Source organism: Wyeomyia smithii, chromosome 3 (genome assembly GCF_029784165.1).
Source record: "Wyeomyia smithii strain HCP4-BCI-WySm-NY-G18 chromosome 3, ASM2978416v1, whole genome shotgun sequence".
Lineage (NCBI taxonomy): Eukaryota > Metazoa > Arthropoda > Insecta > Diptera > Culicidae > Wyeomyia > Wyeomyia smithii.
This window is the reverse complement of record NC_073696.1, coordinates 48,784,224-48,809,625: the sequence shown is the minus strand read 5'-3', so window position 1 is coordinate 48,809,625 and position 25,402 is coordinate 48,784,224. Positions and strand designations below refer to the sequence as shown.

General features: G+C 38.6%; 1 protein-coding gene across 8 annotated transcripts in view; it reads left to right on the top strand.

Moving 5' to 3' along the window:
- Positions 1–25,402, top strand: part of LOC129731829 (tyrosine-protein kinase Btk29A) — a 202,174-nt gene that overhangs the window by 75,675 nt on the left and 101,097 nt on the right. Inside the window, exon 1 of one of the 8 annotated variants that reach the window (XM_055692172.1) lies at positions 5,724–6,278. The exons of the other annotated variants lie outside the window; for them this stretch is intronic. Within the exon in view, the coding sequence (XP_055548147.1) occupies positions 6,231–6,278 (48 nt within the window). The 5' untranslated portion in view covers positions 5,724–6,230. Of the gene's footprint in view, positions 1–5,723; positions 6,279–25,402 lie in introns of those variants that run through there. 8 annotated transcript variants of the gene reach the window in all.

Here is a 25,402-nt window from a genome sequence, read left to right as displayed (position 1 = left end):
CTAATCAAAATTTTAAAAAAATTATCTTACTGATCGAACTCTGCAGGTTGTCTATCAGAATTCAAAATCTGATAGATTTCCTGTCAGAGCAGGTGTACCTCAAGGTTCAGTCTTGGGTCCAGTCCTGTACAACATATTCACTTCAGATCTTCCTGATTTGCCTCCAGGATGCACAAAGTCATTGTTCTGCGATGACACAAGCATTTCCGTAAAAGGAAAAAGTCTTCGTGTCATATGCAGTCGATTGCAGAAAAGTTTAGATATTTTTTCTTCCTACTTGCAAAAGTGGAAAATCTCTCCCAATGCTTCTAAAACTCAAATGATAATTTTTCCGCATAAGCCTAGGGCTTCTTTCCTCAAGCCAAACAATAATCACGTTGTCGAGATGAATGGGGTTATTTTAAGTTGGTCCGACAAGGTTAAGTACTTGGGACTAATTTATGATAAAAAACTTATTTTCAAAGAGCACATTGAGAGTATACAAGCCAAGTGCATCAAATATACGAGATGTTTATATCCTCTCATTAACAGGAATTCTAAACTTTGTTTAAAGAACAAACTTTTGATTTACAAACAAATTTTTAGACCAGCAATGCTTTATGCTGTACCGATCTGGTCAAGTTGCTGTTCAACAAGAAAGAAAACGCTCCAAAGGATTCAGAATAAAATTCTGAAAATGATTTTGAAGCGTCCTCCTTGGTTTGGTACACTCGAATTACATAGACTTACTGGTGTTGAACCATTAGAAGCTATGTCAAATAAAATTATTAACAATTTTCGACAAAAATCGTTGCAATCCTCAATTGCTACGATAAGCTCTCTTTATAGCCAATAAGTTAGCAATTAAGTTAGTTGTAAGTTTACTTCCCCTTTTCTGACAAGTAGGTTTAAATCCCTACGAATGATAAGTCCTAATTGCGAAAGCAAACAAATCCTAACAATTAAAATTACAAATTTCTAACAGTGTTGAGAAGTCACCATTTGTGATTGGACACACATACTCATTATTTACTAATATTTATCATAAATACTTGAGCTACTAACAAATCCCCCCTTAAAAAAAAAAAAAAAAAAAAAAAAAATCCTCAACTAGATTATAAACTGGATTAAGGATTTGACTATAAATTAGACTGTGTACTTCAGATTTGATTCTGGGTGTAACTTTGGACTTGATTCTGGACTGGATTTTGAACTGGATTCTGAACTAGACTACATGCTAAATTCTAGACTGGATGCTAGATTAAATTATGTTTCGGAATGTGTAGTAGACTGTACAGGATTCGGTTAGAATTCTGAACTCGACTTTAGTCAGAACTCAGCACTGGATTCGGCTCTGGATTAAACACTAGATTCTTTACTGGATTCTTGGCGGCTTGACTAGACTAGAATCACGTATGCTACTCTTTTGGAGAAAAATAATGCACAATAAAAATATTGGACTGGCTCATTGGAGATTGGCTGGACTCATACTTGGACTCTGACTGAATTCCAGACTGGCTTTTGGACTAAATTTTGAACCAGATGTTAAACTAGATTGTGGACTGGATTCCGTATTTGCACTATGAACTAAGCTGTGGAGGGGACTCTGGATTGGATTTGAAGTGTATTCTGACTGCACTTTTAACTTTCTTCTGAGTGGGATTTTGGACTGAATTTAGAACTGGATGCTCAGCTTGACTATAGGCTTTACTCTGACTAGATGCGAGATTAAGCTATGTATTGGATTGTGAAGCAGACTTTGTACTGGATTTGGATGGGACTTTGAACTGTACTCAGGACTAAACTCAGCACAGGACACGGGACTGGCTTTTGTAGTCGATTCTGGACTTAAGTGAAAATTATATAAAATTTTAGACTTCTGAACTGAACTAAAATCGCGTATGCGACGTATTACATTAAGAAAAAAGAAATGCTTAATAAAGATTTGTGTGAGAAATTGGAATAGAAATATCTATTTGCTTCTTTGAACTTTTTTTTGACATGATGCGTAAATAAATACCGTTTTATTTCAAACTTCGAACACTTTAGAATAAACATCGAATTATTATAGCTAGTATAATAAAAAGAATGAAAATTATATACCATTTCGTTCCTTGGAATATCCTTCACCGTGTGATGTATAACTCTTTACTGTAGGGCCTACCTCCCTGACACGTTCGTAGTCTGTATTTTTGTATACGCGGGAATGAAGTGGCATGTTACACTGCTGTGCTTCACACTGCTATAAACAGCGACATCGATAGATTAGGCAACACTGAACGGGAGCGAAGAGCACGTCAGATGTCTTTCCTTTGCGGCCATTGTTGTTTGGGGCTCGGCATCGAGGGGTTCGGCATAATGGGGGTAATGGGATTACGGTGTCAGGGAGGTGGTAGGGCCACTTCCGGGGAATCAGCAAGCGTTGAAAAAAGTGACAGTCAGTATTCAGATTAGCGATTACGTTTAAGTGTTCGGAGTTTGAATCAGAGCCGAATTCTAAATTCTCTTTGTTTTCATATACAAAACGTGTTTAAATCTATATAAATAGCACCTCAATGCAACAACAATAAAATAACCTGCATGCTAAACCCTTAGGATCGATAAGAAAGTTCATATTCCGTTGATTTTTAGTGCAAGAAGTTACATTATAGCTTGAGTGTTTTAAATTCGATGCAGTACGGTACTGTGTAATAAACCGATTTGTGTAAAAAAGATCTAGCAGTTTCGAAATTTTAGTGAACTCTGAACAGAACACTGGACTCAACTGTGGACTGGACTCATATTGAAACTCTTGACTGAATATCACATAAGATTCTGAACTAGATTATAGTTCGGAACTGTGACTATATAGACTGTGGAGTGGACTCTGGGTGGAATTGAACTGGATTCTGGATTGAACATGAAATAGAGCTCTGGGCTGGAATCTGAACTAGGCTAGGGTCTCCTACCCGGGACGTCCCGGGTTGGGTTTTCTGAGAAAATTAATATTCAAATCTCGGAATCCAGGAAAATATTTTGTGCAAAGAAAATTTCTGGAAATTCGATTCAAAATTACGGACTTATGAAAAACTTCTGTTTGCTTATGACTGAATTTTATTTACCTCTCCTATTTTTTTGATTGGTAATCTTGCATAAACAAACCAGGTATGAATGATCGCTTTCATTCTTTGTCCATGAATATCTAGCCTCTAAGTCAATAGCATCGCGCTGCACAGATCCCCGCGCCAGGTTGATGGACTGTTCGTTTTTTTGTACATCTCATACGAGACTGAACAGAAATACAGTTTAAGGTAGTCTATTCATTTAAAGTTATTCATTCATAAAGTGCTAAAAACTTTTGAGGCTACGCTTCAAATCGACTTCTTTTTTGTCGATATTCTAGTGACCAGTGTAAGAGAAGTGCAAATTACAAACAAGCGGTGTGTGAACTTCGAAATGAATTCTGCGTTAAAGCGTTTATTGCGAGGATATGCAGGTTCACGAGCTACAAAATCTGCTTTGGTCTTCTAGACAATAAAAAGCATTCGACAATGTTAAGCATAAATGTTTGATTGCGAAGTTGTTAACTTCTATTTTCAAATTTTTGTAATCAAACATTTAAAATTTATTCAACTGATTGAACTCTAGTTGTCTACTAAAAATTGGAATCTGTCTTAAAGTCATCGTTATGTGGTGACACAAGTATTTCCGTAGAAGGGAAAAATCCTTATGTCATATTGTTTGCAAGAAAGTAGGGATATTTTCTCTTCCTACTTGCAAAAGTGGAAAACTTCTTCCAATGATTCACGTTATCAAGATTAAATGATTAAATTAAATGATTTATAAACAAATTGTTGAACCAGCAATACTTTATGTAGTAAGGTTCATAAAGGATTTGGAATAAACTTCTGAAAATGATTTTGAAGCGCTCTTCTTGGTTTGTTATCGGTTAACACAGGCTTACGGATGTCGAGTCTTATCTAGTTTTTAGTTCAAAGTCCAGTTTAGAAACTAGTTAAATAATTATTTGCAATGTCAAAAAGTGGAAGCGGAAATAGGTAGTCATTCTGGAACAGAAGGGTTTCAGAATTTTGTCTTCTCGAAAAAAAGCCGTTAGCAAAATTCCAACAAGCAATTTGCAAGATCGAATTTTGTAATGTCGAACGAACTAGAAATGCATAAAACGTAGAGATTTGGTGTAGTTCGAAAAAAAAAAATAAAAAAAACTGGGATTTGGGACTGAGAGACTCTTTTAGCTTGAAAATGAAATCCTTCAGTCGATTCAAAAACATTGAGATAACACCATATATCCACGTTTTATACATTTAAAAGACATTTGGCATCAAAAACAATGTTTAGATTTCTACATTTTTACTTTGTGTATATTTTCATCGTCAAAAATTACCGCTCTTACCGCTTTGAGGCTTCACTTCCCAAAGTCCGATTGAGCTGAAATTTAGCATGGTTTTGTTTCGGAAAGACGAAACTCAACTTTTTCTCACATATTCCATTAACTCCATAAGGAGCATATGTAGACAGATGTAGTCAGCTGAATTAATAAATGCCCCCCCTCAAATCCGGGCCTGTATAGAACAAAATATATCAAATATCAAAAAGAGATCATGTTTAATTTCCACACTTGGTTGAGAGTGGCGAAAGTCTAATTCTTGCATGTGCTCTTCTTTAAATGCTTCATAAGTACACCCAATAGCGCTTGGAAGATCCAAGTCGAAATCACTTAGCGTTCGTCGAATGTCGGTCGGTACGGGATAGGGTGGCGGAAGCATAGCCTCCACTAGTCGCGCACATCTGTATATCTTGTGCACCGACTAGGACCTAATCAAGAGGTCCGGTGGAAATTAAATTGCATATTTTATACGGTTCACACAAATACACACACCGAGAGAGGCGCGCTCCCGAGAGCTTAACTTGAAACACTTGGTCAATTTTATTTTTGTTATACTGTTGTTATTTTTTCATTTTTTTTCTTCGCCGCTACACAGGCAGGCAGCGGGAGGGCGACGAAGCTTTTATTTTAATTTTATTTTGTTGTTCATTTCTTTTAGTTTCATTTTCTCCGGTCTGGTCCCGCGATTGGGCCTCGATCCAGTGGAAGATATCTGGGTGTGATCGTCAGTGGGGTTGACATAAATCAGTTTTATTTGTTTATGATACATTTTTATATTATCCTCAAATGATTAAGGTTATGTTCTAATGATTTTTTTTTATTCTTTTCAGGTAAGTCAAACCCTAAGTGGCCCAGTAAACAATATCAAATAAGTGAGTAGTAGCTTACGTTAAGATAAATCTGAAAAATGTCATCGAATAGTTCACAAAAAGTTGAAAACTTCGGAACGAAGTGTAGAATTTTGTGTAAACTTCAAGTTTTACCACCCAATCCCTGAAAGCACACAGGGCCAGTGAAAACTTCACACAACTAAACCACAAACTGGTACTGAAAGATCCGTCGTATACCTGCTTGTTGCAAGATCAGCGCATATGTTTTGGCCGACAACAATGGTGGTAGAGGCGGTGGACTGACGACGGCGGTAGTACCAAGCAGTAGCATAAAAGCTTGACAAGCAACTTTTCCAGCGCGTTGTGCTGCCGTTTGTATTAGTTCAGCTCTCTTACGATCGTCTGTTCTGCTGGTCGGCGATCGGAACCGAGTGTGCGTGTGTTTTGCCAACTCTGCTTTGCTGTCTCTTGCTTGATCATCATGTTTTGATCCAACAGTCCAACTTTGCCAGCACAGGCTCAGTTCAGCAGTTGAGTTCCCGACGATAAGCACACGTATTCGTTTGTGTCGCTCCTCACAAATTAGACGTTTGAGTTTTTTTCTGGGTATTCTAAGGTCTTGCTAGTTTCTTGGGTGAAAAGTGAATCGATGGCATGTTTTTGTTCAGCCATAATCAATATATTTTTTCTGTGGTCACGTTGAGGTACGAGAGTTCCAGTTTGGTCGAAACACGAACAAACCTGAACCGATTTGCCCAGGTTGCCCCGTTGGTTTAGCTGGTGCTTCTGAGATCGTGATTAAACTTTTCCGTGATTAAGTGAAGATTATAGAAACTAGGAAATCGGTGATACTAAAATCAGGAAACAAGACTTACGGAGAACATCAAAAGCAATCGGCCAAAAATAGTGACGATCGGACGAAGTGGAAATCTTGGGTGCTCTCTTACGAAGTGCAATGAAGAACTGTGCAAAGTATTCGAAGCAGTAACAGCAAAAAAAGTTTATAATATTGAAATCTGCAGTTATGTGAGTTAATGTCGAACCTGATACCGAACGAAGGTGGATTACGAAGTGCTGGTGAAGTAAGTCACCTGAAAATACCTAAGAAAAATGTACAAGTAGCAATTGGGAACTTCAGTTTTGTTTGTCATTGATCGCACGCGATCTTCACCGTGTGTCGATTTGTTCTGTTAGGATTGCTTGACGCTAGATCAACAATTGTTCCACGGACGGTAATCCGCACAGAATCGGCTAACGAAAACTCGTTTTTCGGGGCTTATAATATTCTGCGGCGACGGGATATCATTTAAACACTACCGTTATGTTTGTTTCGCAAACACTCCGTTTGAACTCCACTTTGTGGGGTCTTCCGTCCAGCTGTGAGTTAGGGCGCACAGTGCGCGCAGTAAAGAGAAATTCAAAGCCGCCTGATGACCGGTTGTTGTGGCCCTGTGGGGGTGGTAACTAGCGGCGGGTGTGTGCGCACGAGTGTATGAAGTGTGTGTGTGTGCGGGCAGGCGCGCGCGCGGAGGTGGTGTCAAACGAGTTTGCATTCGCTGGTCGTCGCCGAGTTTGAGCGAGAATTCGTTTCTCGAAGAATTATCCAGTAGATACGTCCCGCCGGTAACCACTTTTGTGCCAAGTCCCCTCGCCCGGAGGAACGACAATTGTGTCCAAGAAGATTGGACTTTGGTTGGGTGGTAAAATGGGGTCGCTTGTGTTCTCGAAGGGCGATGGCAGGTTGCTTTAGTTTTGCCCAATAGTGCCAAGGGTTGACTTACGTGACAATGAATATTTTTGTCCTAATGCAGTTATGTGAATGGTTCCACTATATTGTTTGTTCCCATTATTTATAAAAATGATCGTCGGTAAATTCCTAACGAAAAAACAAACGTCGTTAAATTGGTTATCATGCACTTATTCTTTATTATGTAATTCTCTGTGTAAGAAATTTCAATTTGAGATCACAACCATGTCAGTGAAATAAACAAGCTATTAAAGTTTTTTTACTGCCCATCCAGCCTTCGTGTTGCAACCATTCACAATGCGTCTCCTGTGGCGGTTATGCAAAACCGCAATCGAAAAAAAATAGGTACAAGTGGGTCACACTTTTCATTAAATATCAATTGCCTGCCTAGTACAGTCGTATGCTACGTAAGCCGTCCTCGTCGTCGTTCAATAACGCAACGTGGTCCTTTTCTAAGTTTTCTTTCGCATCACATCACTCGTATTCTCATGGCCCCATGGGACTGCTAGGTCCCAAGTGGTGCATACACTTTTTCTGCGCTGGTTTACGCTATCGCTAGCCTAAAAGGCGAGTGCTGCACTGTCGTTCGTTTGCTAATGCCACCAAATAAAAGACTACAACTAGTCACGCTATCGAGTCGACACTTGCAAACCCTTCGATACTTTCTTCTCGGTTGTGTATGCAGGGATAAAAAAAACACTAATTTCATCAAAGTTGTCATACAATGTCTTCAGGAGTCTTTTCAAATCCAGTTTCGTTCTCAGTTACCATTTTCAATAACTAAACGACGCCTTATGATCCGTTACTAAACCTACTAAACGTGAAAAACCATCAGTACCCATCAAACGAAACATTAACTGGCATAGCGCGCCTGATATCTCGGTGAAAACAATGTACTTGGCGTTGTTGGCTTGAAGGTTTAATTCCATTTTTTTGTTTTGCCATTGGCTGTACAGAACAGAGCGAATGGCTCGAGTTGATAATGTTGTGCACGTAAGATTGTTTACTATGAAGATTGGCAATTGTGTGCACTCGACAAGCTCCCCTGCCGCGGCGGTGTCATCCTCGCTGCTCCGCACCGCGAGTAAGGTGGGTGGGTGGTGCAATATCATCGAGACGAAACGTACAAGCTGAAACAATGCTGGAGGTGTAAAATAATTAACGATACTTCTCATGCATCGATCGCCTGCCTCGTGTTTAGACTTGACAAAAGTTTTGCCTGAACTGCACGTTGTAAATACAGTCGATTGACAGACTGGCTTGACTGATGGGCGAATAGCCGGATGCCGGCTGAAACGAATGCGTCGATGTCGTACATTTTCTGCGCTGCTGATTGGAACTACAGCTTGTATCAGTAATTCCTGCCTGTCAGCCACCGAGAGAGAGAGAGAGAGAGAGAGAGAGAGAGAGAGAGAGAGAGAGAGAGAGAGAGAGAGAGAGAGAGAGAGAGAGAGAGAGAGAGAGAGATAGGGAGAGAGGGAGGGAGGAAGGGAGATAGACCGAACTTCCCTTGTTGACAGACGGTGGTTCGTCGGGTGGAACACTACTGGCTATTATTATTGGCTTTGCTTATCCATAGTTGCATGTGCTGCCTGGGTGCACCATTTTTGCCAAGTAAGCAAATGTGTTCGACAATCGCTTATCTAAATTACAGCCCGCAGACTTTTCAGTTGTTAGAAGCAACCAAAACACAGTCGTGTCAATGTAGTTTTTTTTTGTTAGTTAAGGCTTGCTGCATTATCTCGCTGGCAGTTGTTAGAATTAGCGTATCTGGATTTTTCGATCGCTCGCTGCTTAATTATTGCAGCTGTTTTTCACTGTGGCGGTGCAAAATAATGTAAATTTTGTTAAATGTTCATCACATTGGATTATGTTACACATGGGGTTTGTTATTATATTTAATTTGCAAAATTGCCGCAGGATTATTTTAATGACTTTTCGGTTTGTGGAGATAATGCATATTTTAGCATTATTTATAATTTAGTTAAAAAGTTTACCGATAAAAAGTGATGAAAAGTTTGTAGCTTTTTATGTTGAACAGTTTTACTAACTGTTTTCCCCGGTGACAAAAGTAAAATACTGTCTGAAATGAATTTTAAATTATTAATTGTTAATACAGTCATCCCAGTATTATGGGCCAGGTAAGCATAATTGTGATTTTAAATAAACGATAAAAAATCGAAAAGATATCCTATTTTTATCTTCGTTTTTTTTTTCATTAACTTGTGGTAAAAACATTGAAGTTGGCTGTTGAAAATATATGTCCTGTTCTCAGACAACTTATTTAACCAGAAATTCACAAATTGATATGCTTATTCGATTCCCACTATTATGGGCCACTTTTTGGCTCTCCCAGTCATATGGGCAAATGCTCCCCGTATCAATAACCAGACGAACATTCGTTTGTTTGAAAGATAGAGATATGATTTTGAAGAATAACTCCGACAGTGAGGGGAACATCGAGAGGAAGGATAGAATATCATAAAGGCATGGAATCAATTTCGATAATACATTATTGTAATATTTTGCTCAGGCTTTTTTCCCATGCTTTGAATACTCAAATGTTTAGAAAATATGGGCCTTGAAACTCCTTCGGAAAGAGCAAAGCAGTCCAAGCTGAAAGCCAAGAGTTCTATTCCCGGCTGCCTTAGAAAACATGAGCATAATTGATAACTGTGGAAATGCTGGATGAACGTTCATGGAGCGCGTATTAAGCCAATAAAAAGCCTAAATTTCCAAACTAGATACAGTTATTAAAGTTAAGAAATCACTGTTTTACAGTTCTATTCATTTTGTTTTCACGAATTCTAGCTTTATTTTCCACGAGTGACCTTTTGCGACTGTGGTGAAAACAACAATAAATTATCAGTAGATTGTAGTCTACCGACATCAATTCGAAAACTTAAGAGTTTAGTTCATTAGTGCAGGGGTTTCGCACAAGAGGCATATAGGGAAATGTTGTTCACGTCCATCAAACTTCAGTTTGATTATAAAAAGTTAGTGACATTCGTTAAAGAGCAACACAAAGGGCAGACTGGCCCATAATACTGGTTGACCCATAATACTGGGATGACTGTAAACAACTTATTAACTTGGTCAACACCATCATTCGTTGGTACACTTTATTATACTGTATTTCCATCCTGCTTGCTTCACTATTCTTCATTGAAGAGTCTAAAAAAATCGTAATCTTCTGGGTAGAATATAATAGTTCACTAAAGCTCAAAACTATGTATGAAGAAGTGAAAAACTGATTCAGTCAAGAAACATATCTCGAAATTTTAAAAAATATGGCCGAAACCAGCGCTTTTATGTCCGATTGAGCTGAAATCTTGCACAGATCATTTTTTGGGCCAGTGAACAAAATGTACATGGTCGGTTTTTGAATTTCGATGATGAAATTTTTTTCTACTGTCACCCTAGCGTAGGTATGCGCAGGCAACCTCAGTGACTTTTAGTAATATGATAAAATAGCTTTTCATATATGTATCGTGAAGAAATATTGAAAGAACTGCAAGTGTGAATGTGTAGTGTAAATAATTTTTCATAAAGCAATAAGCAATAAAATAAGGTTATTAAGGGTTATAACGATGCCAAATTTTACTCAAACTGCAAAATAATAACGAGAGTTATTCAAATTTAATTTCATGGCTTGGATATCAACGAAATTTTAGTGCTTAGTGCTGCTGGAACCTTGTCCAAAGAATCGCATGTTCTAGGTATAAATATATAAGTAATATGCACCATGCTTACAAAATACAAAATACCCACAAAACAAAATATTTTTGATCGACTGATAGTATCGGTGCTCTTTTGTTGTGCTCTAGGAGCCTTTTCGAATGATTCTCGTTTGGTGTTATAAATCTTTTAGATTGGGAACACTTTTTGACATCCAACCAATTGGTTATCACCTTTTGTTCCTCCCAGCATTTAGGCTCCATTTTCACTGTACAGTTTGATATACTGCAGGAAGGTTCTGGACCGATAAACTGTGAGTTAGTTCCTTGTTTTGCAAGTTCGTCTGCTCCCTCTAGTCCTAGACCAGACATGCAACCGCCACTCGAAAGCATAACAGACGGGAAGACAAAATGAAGACTCTTTTCACTTGCTCGTCATCTCCATGTATAAAGAAAGAGAGCCCCACGAAAATATCTGCCTGGGCCTCCAACACCCAAATCCGGCCCTGCGCCATTCAAAGGTTGAAACCTGCGGTGTTTCAACAAGGTTTGACTATTTTCAATGGTACAATAGTTTTAATAATCAATTTACTGCATTTGGGTGGATACATAGATGATTTCCCAATTAATTGCTGCAAGAACAGAAAAATTGCTGCAAGAACACATCGAAAAATTGACCAATTTATTATTATTTGAAATTGGGCATATTTTTCCTTCCGTTTTTATTTTTTTTTTTCATTTTACATTCCTATGTAGCCGAACTTTCTAGCTCTACGTCAAAACTTCTATAAAATGTAGAATAATTTTTGGAACAACTTTGCTGAAGACACTTTGAATGATGTACGCTTCTCAATGGTAATAACCTTATTTCAACACTATTCATTGATGTAAATCTCCGATAATAATGTGGTGACCCTGAAAATATTTAAATTAGCAACTAGGATCGATTTACGGCCCAAGTAATTTTCCGGTTTTTTCCCGGAACATTATTTCCAGAGAGATATTTCATTAGTGTTGGATAAAAATTATTGTACTCTCGAATAAAACAATGAAAGCAACGTAGCGAACAATCTTATGTAGTTCTACGTCATCCCTGTGGTCGTGGCTGTGCATATTACCCCTCTGTTATTTTTTTGTCGGATTTTAATTAACTTTTCAGTGAGCTTTTATTAACTCTTCAAGCAAAAAATAGCAAACCCGCCGAAGGGATCACGGAAGAAAAATTTCATTTCTGAAGTGGTCGAAACGGGAAAAAAAAGTAAACCGATACGTCAACATTTATTCAACAGATTGATTCACCGAAAATCAATTGAAATTTGACAAAATAAATCAGACGGTGATCAGAGCTCGAGAATATATTTAATAGAAGTTGCGAGTTTGTGATTAATTTACCTAAAAGTGAGAAACTTTTTTTTATTGCTTTATTAAGGTGGCTTTCAACCACAGGCTGGTTCGCAAACGTGCAAAGTGAGAAACAAATTTTACTTTTCTCAATTTTGCATGAAAAAATTTATGTTGTTCGATAAAGTTGTGGCACATTTTATAAAAAACAACTTTATCAAAGACACCATTTTTTCCTGGATGAACTTCCTTACTGGGACCAGGATCGTTGATCCTGTCCGGATGTCAGCTGTATCCCGTACTGCCATCATTTGCAATATCGCTATTGAGAAGTGGCATGCTTATTATTTATCAGTGCTTACTGCTTCACTATACTGAACATCGTTTCTTCTGTCAAATATCGCCACTTATAATTCCCCGAAGAAGTTGCGTTGGACGTCCTTCGGGGCAGTTAGTTAAGAGAATGTTTTGTTAAGTCACACCAAGGTATTGAAGAATTCAGCGTAAATGGAAAGTGGTTGGGGAACCGGAGAATAAACCCATGCTTAAGTCCTTTTTGACATCGAATGACCTAATTCTACTAGATTCGAACCTTGTGGCTTCGCAGCTTCTCTGAAGACACCATAGTTCCATATACCTATTTAAATGGATATGGATATATTTTCAATGTAATTTTTTGTGGTGATTTTCTACAATTATTTACAGTGATTATACTACAATTATGTTCTACAATGTTGTTTACTTTAACAAAACACACAATTTCACCAAAGAAAGTTAATTATTATTCTTTATATTTCTTTAACTATTTATTGAAGATTTTTATTAGAATAGTTTTTAAAAAGTTGTATCTAATAAAATATGCTACAGCTTCGTTGAACAAAGCAGATAAACTGGAAAACCGGTGTCCGACGCCATTTTGAAATTCATGATAGCGGCTTCTGGTTTCTAAAAAGCTGGTGAATGCTGAAAAATCACTAGTATTGATACTTGTATTGCCAGAACTGGGATAAAGCCGAATGTTTGGCAGGTTATGGTCGTTTTTCCTAATTGAAAGTGTTTCAAATTTAAAGCAAAGTGAGATCCATGTCTCGAAATTGTTGATAAACTTCATGTCCAGAATAAATCTATAAATCGGTTTATATAAAAGTCATGATTTGTTGTTTGCTTGTTAGGCTTGCATCGCACCTTGAGACCAGCTAGGACCTATTGCTATTTAGTGCACATCTTGAAGAATTCTTCACTAGTTTGGCACTCGTCTACGAATCGAAAAAGTTCAAAACGATTTGTCCGACTTGCTTTAAGAAACTTGTCATCACTAGTAACAATATTGGTTTTATCCAAGTTTTATAACGCTTAATACAGCCAAAACAGCGCTATAAAACCTTAATAAAACCACTTTTGTTACTTGGCATGGCGTAACCCTCAGAATTTGCCTCCATACAGTGATCGATGCTAGCTTATCAATCTTGACACCCTAGCTCGACGATGCCATGTTTCTGAACAATGAAGTTGACTGTCTCAGAATGCTATCATAACTTGATATTCGCGTCCCATCGCGTGCGCTAAGGACTTCTACTCTTCTACAAACATGTTTTCTTCGCACAGCGTTTGGGTTTAATGATCCTATGTCTTTGATGATACGTGCATTTACCTCTGCTGAAGATTTATTCGAATTTAAAGAACGTTACAGTTGTTTCTCCAGTAGAGTAGCAAGATCTGTTCGTTTTATGACGTTGACGATGATGGTATATTCATATTCATTAAAACTTTATGTTAGATGGATACAATAAACTAATAACTAAATAATAACCAGAATGACCGGTAATCGATGTGTGACGATATTTGCCGATTTATTTTTGAAAACGAAATGTAGAAGTCCTTTTTTTGGAAAACTAAAAAAACACTTCAAACACTTAAGAGAATAGTTACATGCAAAGGAAACCAAAAATTGGCCTCTGATTGGCAAAATGATCTTCTTACAATCGAATTGAAAATTATGGATTGGATAGTAACAAAAAAGCATCAACTTTTTAATTCAACCAATAATACCTACCTCAGTTGATAGTGTATTGTGTTGTATTATAAAAGTCCACGTCGCAGGTCAATGTAATTCTCCTCTCTAAAAAAAATCCGAGCAGCTAGTTTATTACAAAATAAAGTGAACAGAGCAGTATTCCGAAAGTTTTTCATTTTCGTACCTATTAAAACAGACACCTTTCCATCGAAAGAATTTTGGTGATGAGTTTTTTCTCTACTATCCGTCAAAGATGAAACAAGATTCGGCAATTTTAAACTAGTTCTGCTCGTCGCATTTACGACACGATGTGATTTGCATATTGATTTTTTTTTGGCTTCAAAGACTTCATATGTGCTGTGCAAAATCGCCAAACTATTTGGCAGATGGCGAATGTTGCTCTGTTCGCGATATTCGGATTCGGATATTTACAGGTCATTTCGCACCGTTTCAAGTGGTGGTAGAAGTGTTGAAATTCGATCCGGTTTGTTTGCAATAGCTTTGACATTTGGTCCAGGATGATCGGATCACCACCGAATCAGTGGATTGCTTCACCAATTCAACCTTGTTGTTTTGTTTGTTTAGCAACTGCTTTAGTTTATACCGCTGTTTCTAAATACGGTAGCGCAAACTTCCGTTTGTCCAGGTTAAGATCCATGTTTTGTTATTTTTGTTGCGTACCTTTTTTTTCAAGATTTGTTTAGTTTCACTGTCCGTCAAGAGTTGGGCAAAGTTTCTAAGTGGTTCAACTGTGTCCGATTCTGTGATTATACACCAAAATATTGGAATGAACGTGTCGCACTTTCTGCACACATTGTCCACTGCGAATCACTCACCGCACCATTGCGCAAGGTGGTTTTTCGTGTTTGCTAGACTTCCAGCGCATCCACAACAACGCTGACTTCGAATAGAGTCTTTAGTACTGAAAACTTTTTTCTTTTTTGTTTTTATTTGTTTAACCGTATGTCTCCAGATGTGAAAGTGAATGAAATCAGCTCTCAATCATCATCGGCGTCGAGTCGTGGTAGCATGGCAGTACATGCTTACCACATTCGTTCGGTCGTTCGACGTTGTCATGTCCGCAGAGCCGCAGTGAAACGATTATGAAGCTGGCGAATCTGTCCTGCGTTGATGGTGACCTCGTTTCGAGCTGACAACGCGAAATTGTTTGTTATAGCGCCGTGGCTATCCTGTGTGCAGCAGTGCGAAAGCTACAGCTGCTGTAACCCACACTAGGAAGCTTTAAATTGGACAATTATTACGGTTGTGGAATGATGTGTGAGGAATTTTATATTTATGAACAGCAGTTTTTCCGAACAGAATAGACTGTGGGCCCTTTTGTTCTATCTTTTTTTATTGGTCGGTTCTTAAAATCCTTTATTGTTTACGCTAGTAATAGGGTAAAAAGAGGTGATTCCCTCGCTTGCTTTGCGTGTGTTATTGTAGCGGCCTTTCAAATACTGGGGAATAGTGAAGGAATGTCAAACAAAATAGGTTCAATGCTGACGACCTCCGTCTGTCCTATTTTACTACCGTGCTGAATAAAGTTCTTTGTCGAGGCATCGATTAAACAAAGTGGAAAACTTGGAGGAATAAACTTGGCACAGGAGTTATATCAAAAAGATATGTTCCTAGAGGAGTCGTTGATTTTAATGGCTTGTACCGAGGCGTTTGTTATGCAAAATATAGGTCGCAACTTCATTAAAGTCCACAACAGATGAACGGTTCCGTTTTTCGGAACGTATCGAATTGTATCGAATTTGTAAATGTAAAAATCAAAGCAAGTGGAGAAATTGATTGGCCGCATAGATTAAGTTAATATTAAATTAGTTGGGTTCGGAAGTGTGGCTTTCTATTGCGCCTCCAGTTTACTGGCTGGGATTTCTCCTTCGGAAATAAGTCAAGTGACGCGTGACGTCGTTAATTGAAAACATTTTCTGGTGATTTTTGGAGCATTTTATTTGAGTTGCCATTACGTGCTGAATTAAATACGAAGCCAGTAAATTTATCAGTATCTAATGGGGTGATTTAGCCTTTAATGAAGAAAACTTTTAGTTTGTTCATTAGCATAACGATTTTTCCAAATCGCAACTAATCATAAAACCAATTCTGCCGGCTCGCCCTCTCGCTTGTTGATTGTATTGTGTCTACCACTGGTCAAGCGCGAAGGCAGTGCCCAAATTGATCCAACTAGCGGCGTTACCACCGAGTGCGGCTTTTGAAAAGTAAAAGTATAAGGACCGGAAATTGCATTCATTTCTTCGAAACGGTCTGTAATGCGGGATACCTTTCCTTTTCATTCCGCTAATTGAACTGCGTAAACTCTCCCGAAAAAAAAAGATAAAATGGCCGGTCTTCCATGTCCGCTCAACCGTTCATGCGAGCGGGATCGAATTGGCAGAAAATTCGTGCCATTAAGATGTTGTCTTTTCCATGCGAGACGATTTCCTCGGTGTATGTGTAGCAGGAATTCCACGCCAATTCACTTAGCTTAGAATTCAGTTAAAAAGAAAAGGTTAAATCAAAGATTAAAATTTGATTTGAAAAAAATTAATTAAAAATGTGTATGCTGATAGGAATTGATTCCAAACTTTAACATGCATTCCATTGAGTGATTTTGCGTAAAATCCCTCATAAGTACTTTGTCCGCGACAGCAGCTCAGCGTGTGCAGCGCGACAAATAATTAAACCTCTAACTATGGGCTTATTGACAAAGCGGGAAAAATAAAACCAAGCACTTATTTCGGCGGATCACATTCACTTTCTTTCCTTCCTTCTGCGTTGGGTCTTTGTTTTGAATTTCGCTTTCGGATTCGAGCAACTACTACCTACCGTACTGGTCTGTTGCAGCTAGTGATTCGCCGCGAGGCGGTAGCGGGACTCAAAACAGAACAACGAAAATTGATGCAACTCGTGCCGAGACAAGATACACTGCCCCACTCGGGCCAATCATCTCGGCTAATGAATAACTGATTGCAGTTCATCTAATAAATGTTGAATAAGAAAAAATATTCGATGATAGTGCGATCCGGGCCACAGTAATTACGAAAAACGAGGAGAAAACTGTTCCAAATTGTTCCTCAATTGTTACCGGCTTCCATCCAGTTGCGCGAGTAGAAATTGTTCGAACATTGCATGGTTGGCTCATTTTATTCGATTGTAATAATAATGCATCTTGTACAGGAAACTTCATATAAAGTTTGTTTTTGCGCATGTTGCGACTTTTTTCCGACACACGGGCGCCCCTGATGCAGCCGGCTAACCCCCAGAGACACCCCGTCACGATTGATGTTTTGTTTACATAATTCTAGCGGCAAATGGCGCTGCAGCGGTTGATCGGTGCAAAATTATAAAGCTGCCGGCAGGCGAAACCAGCGTAATTCGCGTAACGTATTGCAAGTTGCAGCCGCTTGGCAAACTTGTCGGCGGAGAGCGCGTCCGAGGTGGAAGAAACCGAAGAAGCCCCACTTTGCCAATTAGTCACACACATACGCACGCACGGTTATCAAGCACAAAACAGTACGGTTTATAATTTCTAATTCTCGACGGACGGACGGACGGGCTGCAAACTGTGAGAAATTCCAAGTTTAAGTTAAGTGGAAGTTTCCTCTGTGCATTCTGGCACGAGAGTTGGTAGGTTTCGCGGATGGTTAGCACAGAGTCGGTGTACTTTGTTATGTTAACCCACCGATTTTCGGTAATGATTTTTTTCGACCGGAAATTATATGATTTTACCGCAAGTTAGTTAGCCTACTATTTACGGTAATATGCCTTATTTGGGAAATTGGGAATGGAAGTTGAGTTTAACTGATTCAATTATTTCAAATATGCGACGCACCTCACTAGAGCGAGGCGAATGTTTCCTTTCTCCGTAAGTTTTGTGTACTGACGGATTGCATTTTATCAGCCTCCGTTAGCTCAATTTATCGCATTCAAAGGGATATTTTGCGGGTTACATTTAGCTTTGAGCGTTTTAATGGCATGTACCGAAGAGCTCGCTTCTTTTCTAAACCACAGGAATTGCAGGCGAAATTGGCGCAAAATATCCTGGTTTTACGATATCTCGAAATCAGGATAATGACTTCTTAGCAATGATTTTTTACGCAAGTTTGTCTTAATAGATATTTAAATAGTTTAAGAGGTTGTTTATAAGACACGACCGCAGGGTTACCGTAGAATTACGACAGACTGTGTTATGTAAATGTAATTCTTGCAACCTGTTGAAAGAAAGATAAAAAGAAATTTTGTTGAATATTGTCTAGTCAGTTGATTACTTAATCTAGTCTAGTCAATTGATAACTTAATTTCTTCCAAAGTATTACAAAAGGATTTTATTTCTTCGCATGCATTGGAATTTGATTTTAATCAGCTTATTGCATGATTCATGGTTTACCTGTTGTGTGGCTTCAAAAGTCAGAATATTATTAGAGCCAACTAAGGTCAATGAAAACTGGAAGTTTTCAATTTTCAAATCCGTTTTTCTCGAAACTATGAATCATGAGTTGTGCGTTGTATATTTTAAAGGAAAACGACGACAAGCCAAGTTTGTGACAGTTTATTCCATTTCTTGATAGTAAACTCACGAATACTGTAGTACTCCGATGTGGAAAACTTATTTTTACTACCTCAAAGAAAAATATCTGGTCGTCCTTAGAAGGACGGTTGTGGAACATGTATGTCGACGGTGCTTCCCACACAGAAGGAAGATCCAAAATATACCGCTGTGTAAGGTGCTGTTTACGCTATTGATCCGTCCGCTGTGAAAAGCAGCGGGATATTTGAAATGGCCGCCTGCGGGAGCTCTGCTTGCTACGACGCAGTTCGCAGTGAATCAACCTCTTGTGAACGGATTTATCGCTGCTGCTAGCTGCTACTGCTATCCACTGCTACTTAGAACATTCCTAGTGGCCATCCACTAGTAAACTGATTGTTTTGAGCAAAAGTAGGATTTATGTAATCCGCAGTGTGCGTTCCCGGTTAACTAGGTATATTATTTTGTCGCCCGCGTTAGAAAAAGTGACCATTAAACGACCAATCAGATCAATAGAAATCTGCGTTTCAACAAAGCTTGACCGGCTCAATTATGCTTTCAAGTGTCGCATGTGGTCAGATAACAGAAGATGCCGCACTCAGTTACGAAACATTTTATTATGCTGCTGTTAGGTGTTCATATTGCAGAACGTAAAGAAAATTCAGTTCGTGTTGAGACAAGCAGATGAAGTGGAATTTGCAACCGGCTTTGTCGATGCGTTCTAACATCTCTTCAAATAAATATTTTATTTGTTCAAACGGACAATTTGTTGTTCAATTCAATATCGGATATAATGATATTTGCATCTCTGTGATATCCCCGAAAGTGTGGATAAGACATTCTTCTGATAACACAGTTGAATTTGCGGCTGACAGATTTTGATTGCCAACACCCCATTTGTGTCTTGCCAAAATACGCAGCTTTTCGCTGCAGAGAGTGCCGGCCAAGCTAGCCACCGCTAATGCTGCCGCTACCGCACGAAGATAGCCTTTTACGAGAGAGAAAAGTGCGCTGCACTGCCGCTGTCGCTACCGCAAAAAGACAGCTTTTTACTAGAAGGAGTATTGCCACTGCAACTAGTTATAATATTTTGTCGACCATGTTAGGTAAAGGGAAGTCGAAATCAGCGTTTCAACCAGGCTTAACAGTTTTCAATAGTAACATAGTTTAAATAATCAAACTACAATTTTCTAAATTTGAACGGGTGCATAGATGATTTTACAATCGATTGTAATAAGAATGAAGGAAATCGGTTGGAAACTGACTGAGTTTTAAACATTTGAGGTTGGACAATTTTCGTGACGCTCTCGATGTTTTTGGTTTTTTAATTTGTACTTCAATATATGGTGCAGTGAAACGTAATTCTACGTCAAAATTTAAACTGGGTGAACGGAAATAGGGACGATAAAAGCTAACTGGCATCCCTTACTAACACGCAGAGAATCCTGAGTAAGAATTCCCAGGATACCGATTAACAAGGTGACGGAATCGTGAAAGGAATCGCAAACACGATCCGGAGGATTCCCACTCACGATTCTTATTCAAGAATCCTAGAGCCATATACAGGCCATTCTTGAGGATTCTTTTTTTCAGGAATCCTTTTCGAGGACGCTCACGAATCCAATGTGAGGAATCCTAGAGAATTTATGCGAATCGTATGTGTTTGTCCAGGATGTCAGAAGCGAGTGTCATACGACAATCTCAAATTTTTATAGAGCTAAATCGGGAAAAAACCTCGCAATTCTTAGGCTCAATTAAAAAGATCTAAGGGCACTTATAGGTCTACTCAGAAGGCATTAGTTGCTCGCATTACACTAGTTCGTATATGAAAATTTAACAGGCTGCGCATCAGAAACTTGGTAGTGCAATAAATACAAATTTAAAGATTGAGTGACGCACATTACACTCTTTATATTTTTAGATTTAATCAAGAATTTTACCGGCATTACAAAGTAGAAAGCAGTAGAATAAATAAAAAGTTTGAAACATTCATAAGGTAAGGAACCAATTTCAAGCAGCTTATGCAGCATTGAGATGAAATACTCGACGCTAATTTTTTTCTCTGTCAGCACTTTTCTCACATTTCAATAAGGTTTGATATCACATTTCAATTTGATTTCAAAAAGATTTGACAAACTTTTACATTAATCATTTCTAAATTGAGAGAGGCTATTTCGGCCACCCCGAACTTATTTTAAGCAGTTTCCATCTGTTTTGAAGAAGGTTTTCTTCAGCACTCAAGAAAAAGCAATTTTTTCGATTGATTTTTTTTTCTTCATCTATCATCTATAGTTTATTTGACACGGCACAAATACAATTCAATGTTTAACGGCGCCAATTATATCTGGTAGCTTACTTTCTAAAGTATCTTAATAACTAAAAGCAAATTTTTTATCCTCGCTGCCGACTACGAGCTGAAACTAAATCTAACTTAAAGCTAGAATATTTTGCATTAAAAGCACAGGTTTGCTGTTTGATGGTTTTCATTGCCATAGGTAAGCAGCATATTAAATTTGTTCCGCTGCTGGGCCAAGATATTACGGACTGGCATATTGGGTTGTTTCCATCGGGCCTTGAGAGTATCGTGCGGGTCTGATTGCTGTTTCCGGATCCGGGGTCTTAACGTGTTCTTGTCGTTTGGTTGGATGTAGGCGGAAGGGAATAGGATTAAACTGGGGCGTGGATGGATTTCAGGAAAACGTATATAAGGGACATGTAGGATAGGTCACGGCTCGCCAAGACATCACGAACAGGAACAGCCGGCTGCCTACCTTCGGCCTGCAGGGAAGCTATTAATCTAGACCTGGCGTCACGGTGTACAGGGCATGACCAAACAACGTGCTCTATGTCGTGATAACCTTCACCACAGGCACAGATACCACTCTCCCCGAGCCCAACACGACGGAGATGCGCGTCAAATCTATAGTGATTGGACATAAGCCGGGACATCACGCAAATGAAATCCCGACCTACATCCAACCCCTTGAACCACGGGTTCGTCGATACCTTGGGGATTATGGAATGTAACCACCTTCCCAGTTCCCCCTTGGTCCAAGAATTTTGTCAACTGATGATCGTATTCTGACGTACAAATGCGAAAAATTCATTAAAGGCAATTGGTCTTACATAAATATCACCGTTTGTTGCGCCCACCTTAGCCAAAAAGTCCGCTTTCTCATTACCCGGTATCGAGCAGTGAGAAGGGACCCACGCTAAGGTAATCTGAGTAGATTTTTCGGATAAAGCACTCAGATGTTCCCGTATTTTCCCCAGGAAATACGGAGAGTGCTTAACATCTTTCATCGATCGGAGAGCCTCAATGGAACTGAGACTGTCCGTAAAGATGAAATAATGGTCCGTGGGCATTTTTTCGATAATCCCTAGGGTGTACTGAATTGCAGCTAATTCTGCGACGTAAACAGAAGCAGGATTATCGAGCTTATGGGAGACGGTTAAATTGTTATTGAAGATACCGAAGCCAGTGGACCCATCAAGAAGTGATCCGTCAGTGTAGTACATATTGTCGCAGTTGATGTTTCGATATTTATTGGAAAAAATTTTAGGGATCTGCTGCACGCGTAAATGATCCGGGATTCCACGAGTTTCTTCTATCATGGATGTATCGAAAAACACAGTAGAATCAGAAGTATTTGATAAGTCGACACGATTTGGAATATTCGAAGAAGGGCTAATATTTTGGGACATGTGATTGAAATACAATGTCATAAAACGGGTTTGAGAATTAAGTTCGATTAACCTTTCAAAATTTCCAATCACGGGACGGTTCAAGACCTCACATTTGATTAGAATACGAGAAGACAGGCTCCAGAAGCGGGTTTTCAATGGTAGCACTCCAGCTAAGATCTCCAAACTCATCGTATGGGTCGATTGCATGCAACCCAAGGCGATACGCAAACAACGATATTGTATTCGCTCCAGTTTGATCAAATGTGTGTTTGCTGCGGAGCGGAAGCAGAAACACCCGTACTCAATGACAGACAATATCGTTGTTTGGTAAAGCCTTATAAGGTCTCCTGGGTGGGCTCCCCACCATTGTCCGGTTATTGTACGAAGAAAATTCACTCTTTGTTGACATTTTTTCATCAGACACCTCACGTGACAACCCCAGGTGCTTTTAGAGTCGAACCAGACACCAAGATATTTGTGTACCAAAACCTGAGAAATCGTTTTACCCATTAATTGTGTTTGAAGCTGAGCAGGTTCATGCTTCCTAGAAAAAACTACTATCTCAGTCTTCTCCGGAGAGAATTCGATACCTAGCTGTAAAGCCCAAGCAGACAAATTGTCCAAGGTATCTTGCAATGGTCCTTGCAAATCGGCAGCTTTGGCTCCTGTAACAGAGATTACACTGTCGTCTGCAAGTTGTCTTATCGTGCATGAATTTGCCAGACATTCGTCGATTTCATTTACATAAAAGTTGTAAAGAAGGGGGCTTAAACATGAGCCCTGGGGAAGACCCATGTAGCTAATGTGAAAAGTTGCCAAATCGCCGTGCGTAAAATGCATGTGCTTTTCGGACAACAAATTGTGCAAAAAATTGTTCAAAATTGGAGAAAATCCTTGTCGGTGAAGTTTACCCGAAAGAATGTCAATAGAAACGGAATCAAAAGCCCCCTTAATGTCCAAGAACGCAGACGCCATTTGTTCTTTGCGAGCATACGCCAGCTGAATATCTGTTGAAAGCAACGCAAGACAATCATTCGTCCCTTTGGCACGGCGGAAGCCAAATTGAGTATCTGATAGTAGACCATTTGATTCGACCCAATGGTTTTTTCGATTGATGTTTATCCAAAGATTTTTCTGTGATACTCGTAAGACAGTGGGTTGATTAGAGTTCTCGTTCTCGTCATTAAAATTATCGGTACACTGATCAAAATTCATGAGTTTGAGGCCAGTTTTCTTTGGCTCATGAACATAGTGGACCCCTGACTTATACCCTATTTTGACATGTTTGGCATCTCTAATGTTTTGCTGGTATTTATGTAATGAATTCTGCCATTGTCATCGTTTAGGTCTGTATTTTTCATTTATTTTTATCTACTAGGTTTATGTTATTTAGTGAAGCGAAATAAGGAAAAATCAATTGAACTTTAAGACATACATGAAAATAGGTTTACGTAAAATATTTTTTTTTTACTTAAAATCAATAACGAAATTTCCACTTTACAACAAATTTGTTACTAAAAAGCGACAAGAATCGAGTAATTTATTAAACGGCGGGTAACTTCAACTACCGAAGCAAGCTGTTCCTGCGTTTGGCATGGCTCCTAATCGAGAAAATCCTCCAATTCTGCGTCTTTGAAGGTTTTTGGTCTTTATTTACGCGAACAATCGTCAACTTGCGACAAAATTAAATACGACACGTTATTTCAGTTGCAGCGCATACATCTTTTTAACTCTCGTTAGAGTCCATAAACTTTGTTAACTCTCGATGCGCTTCAGCTGCCATTTTTTTTGAATGAAATGAGAAAAGTGTCACTCTCGCGATTTTTTTGATCATTATGACATAACAATAAAATCGCTAACGTGTTCAAGTTGTACCTTCAGAAGTGTTTTGCGTCATTCTGCACTCAACTTCGAATGATTTTCTTCTATGACTTGTTCTAACCAAAAAAACGTTTTTTCGCCATTCTCAGCTAAATTCAGGATTTTTTTTCATTTAGGTGTCTCCTAGTTTTTAGAAACTCAATTTGGGTTTATATCCAATTTCATTATTATTCACTCCTATCTCTTAAAAACGCTTATTTACCTTTTTGAATTCGATTTAAAGTCTAAATAAATTGCTATTATTTTCCTATTTGATATGACCTTTAGAAATGTTTTTGGAAAATAGTGTTTCGACTTAAAGCCAGCCTAGCAAAGCAAAGCCTTGGTGCTACAATCCGATTCAAAACACGACCTCCTGTTTATTATACACCGACTTCGCAGCCAACTGTTTACTGTACAGCAGGACAACTGTGGGGCTGGCGCTACGGCCCTACTGACATTAACATTCTTTCCCGAGCCAAGACTCGAACCTACAACGACTGGCTTGTTAGGTCAGCATCGTACCTCGAGACCAACTGGGAGCCAGCTCTATAATGGTGTAAAAGGGTGGCGGAAACCTGGGAAATCAGGTATTGTTAGAAAATTCATATTCCGGTCAGGGAAAGCAAAGAATATTAGAGAAAACTAAAACAATCAGAGACAAAATTTTAAACGAGATTTGTTACTTTTTAGCGTGAAGCTTTTTCATATCCTATCGAATATTTTTTTCACTGAGATTTCAAAGTTGCGGTCATCTACGTTACCCTTTTTTGTGTTGGTTGCTGAAAAATAAGAGGGAAATTAATGTTATTTTTCAGGGAATATTAGAGAAAATCGGGGAATTAAATGCCTACTCTATTTCTAAGGAATTAAATACTGTCGGTACCAAACAGGTTGAGGTCCAAATGTATTTTTGTTTGTTTTTGAATTAATTGGATTAAACCAAACGAGATGCCATGGTGTCAGTACATTCATTAGTTGTTAATTGACGATTTTCGAGCTCTGTTGTTCTTTGTTATTCCTTTAACATATTATTTAATTATACTGTTTTTACATACTAAATATTGAGTATGATGTAAATTGTTTTACATATGCCTTTAAAATTTCTTTGTTATTTCGCAATCGGGGTGTCGTACTCAGAAAATAAAAACCATTTTCACAGAATCACAGACTTTCGTCAAGAAGTACGCTGAAGAAGTAATTTGAATCTGTCCTTTAAAAAATTACTCTCAGTCATAACATTACCACGCACAAAGAGCTGCCCTCCTATTAACAGCTTTGTTGGAAAATTTCACAAGATGCTTCGCATTAAAAAGCTTGCTTCCTTCTCAATTGTCTCGTTAATTGCA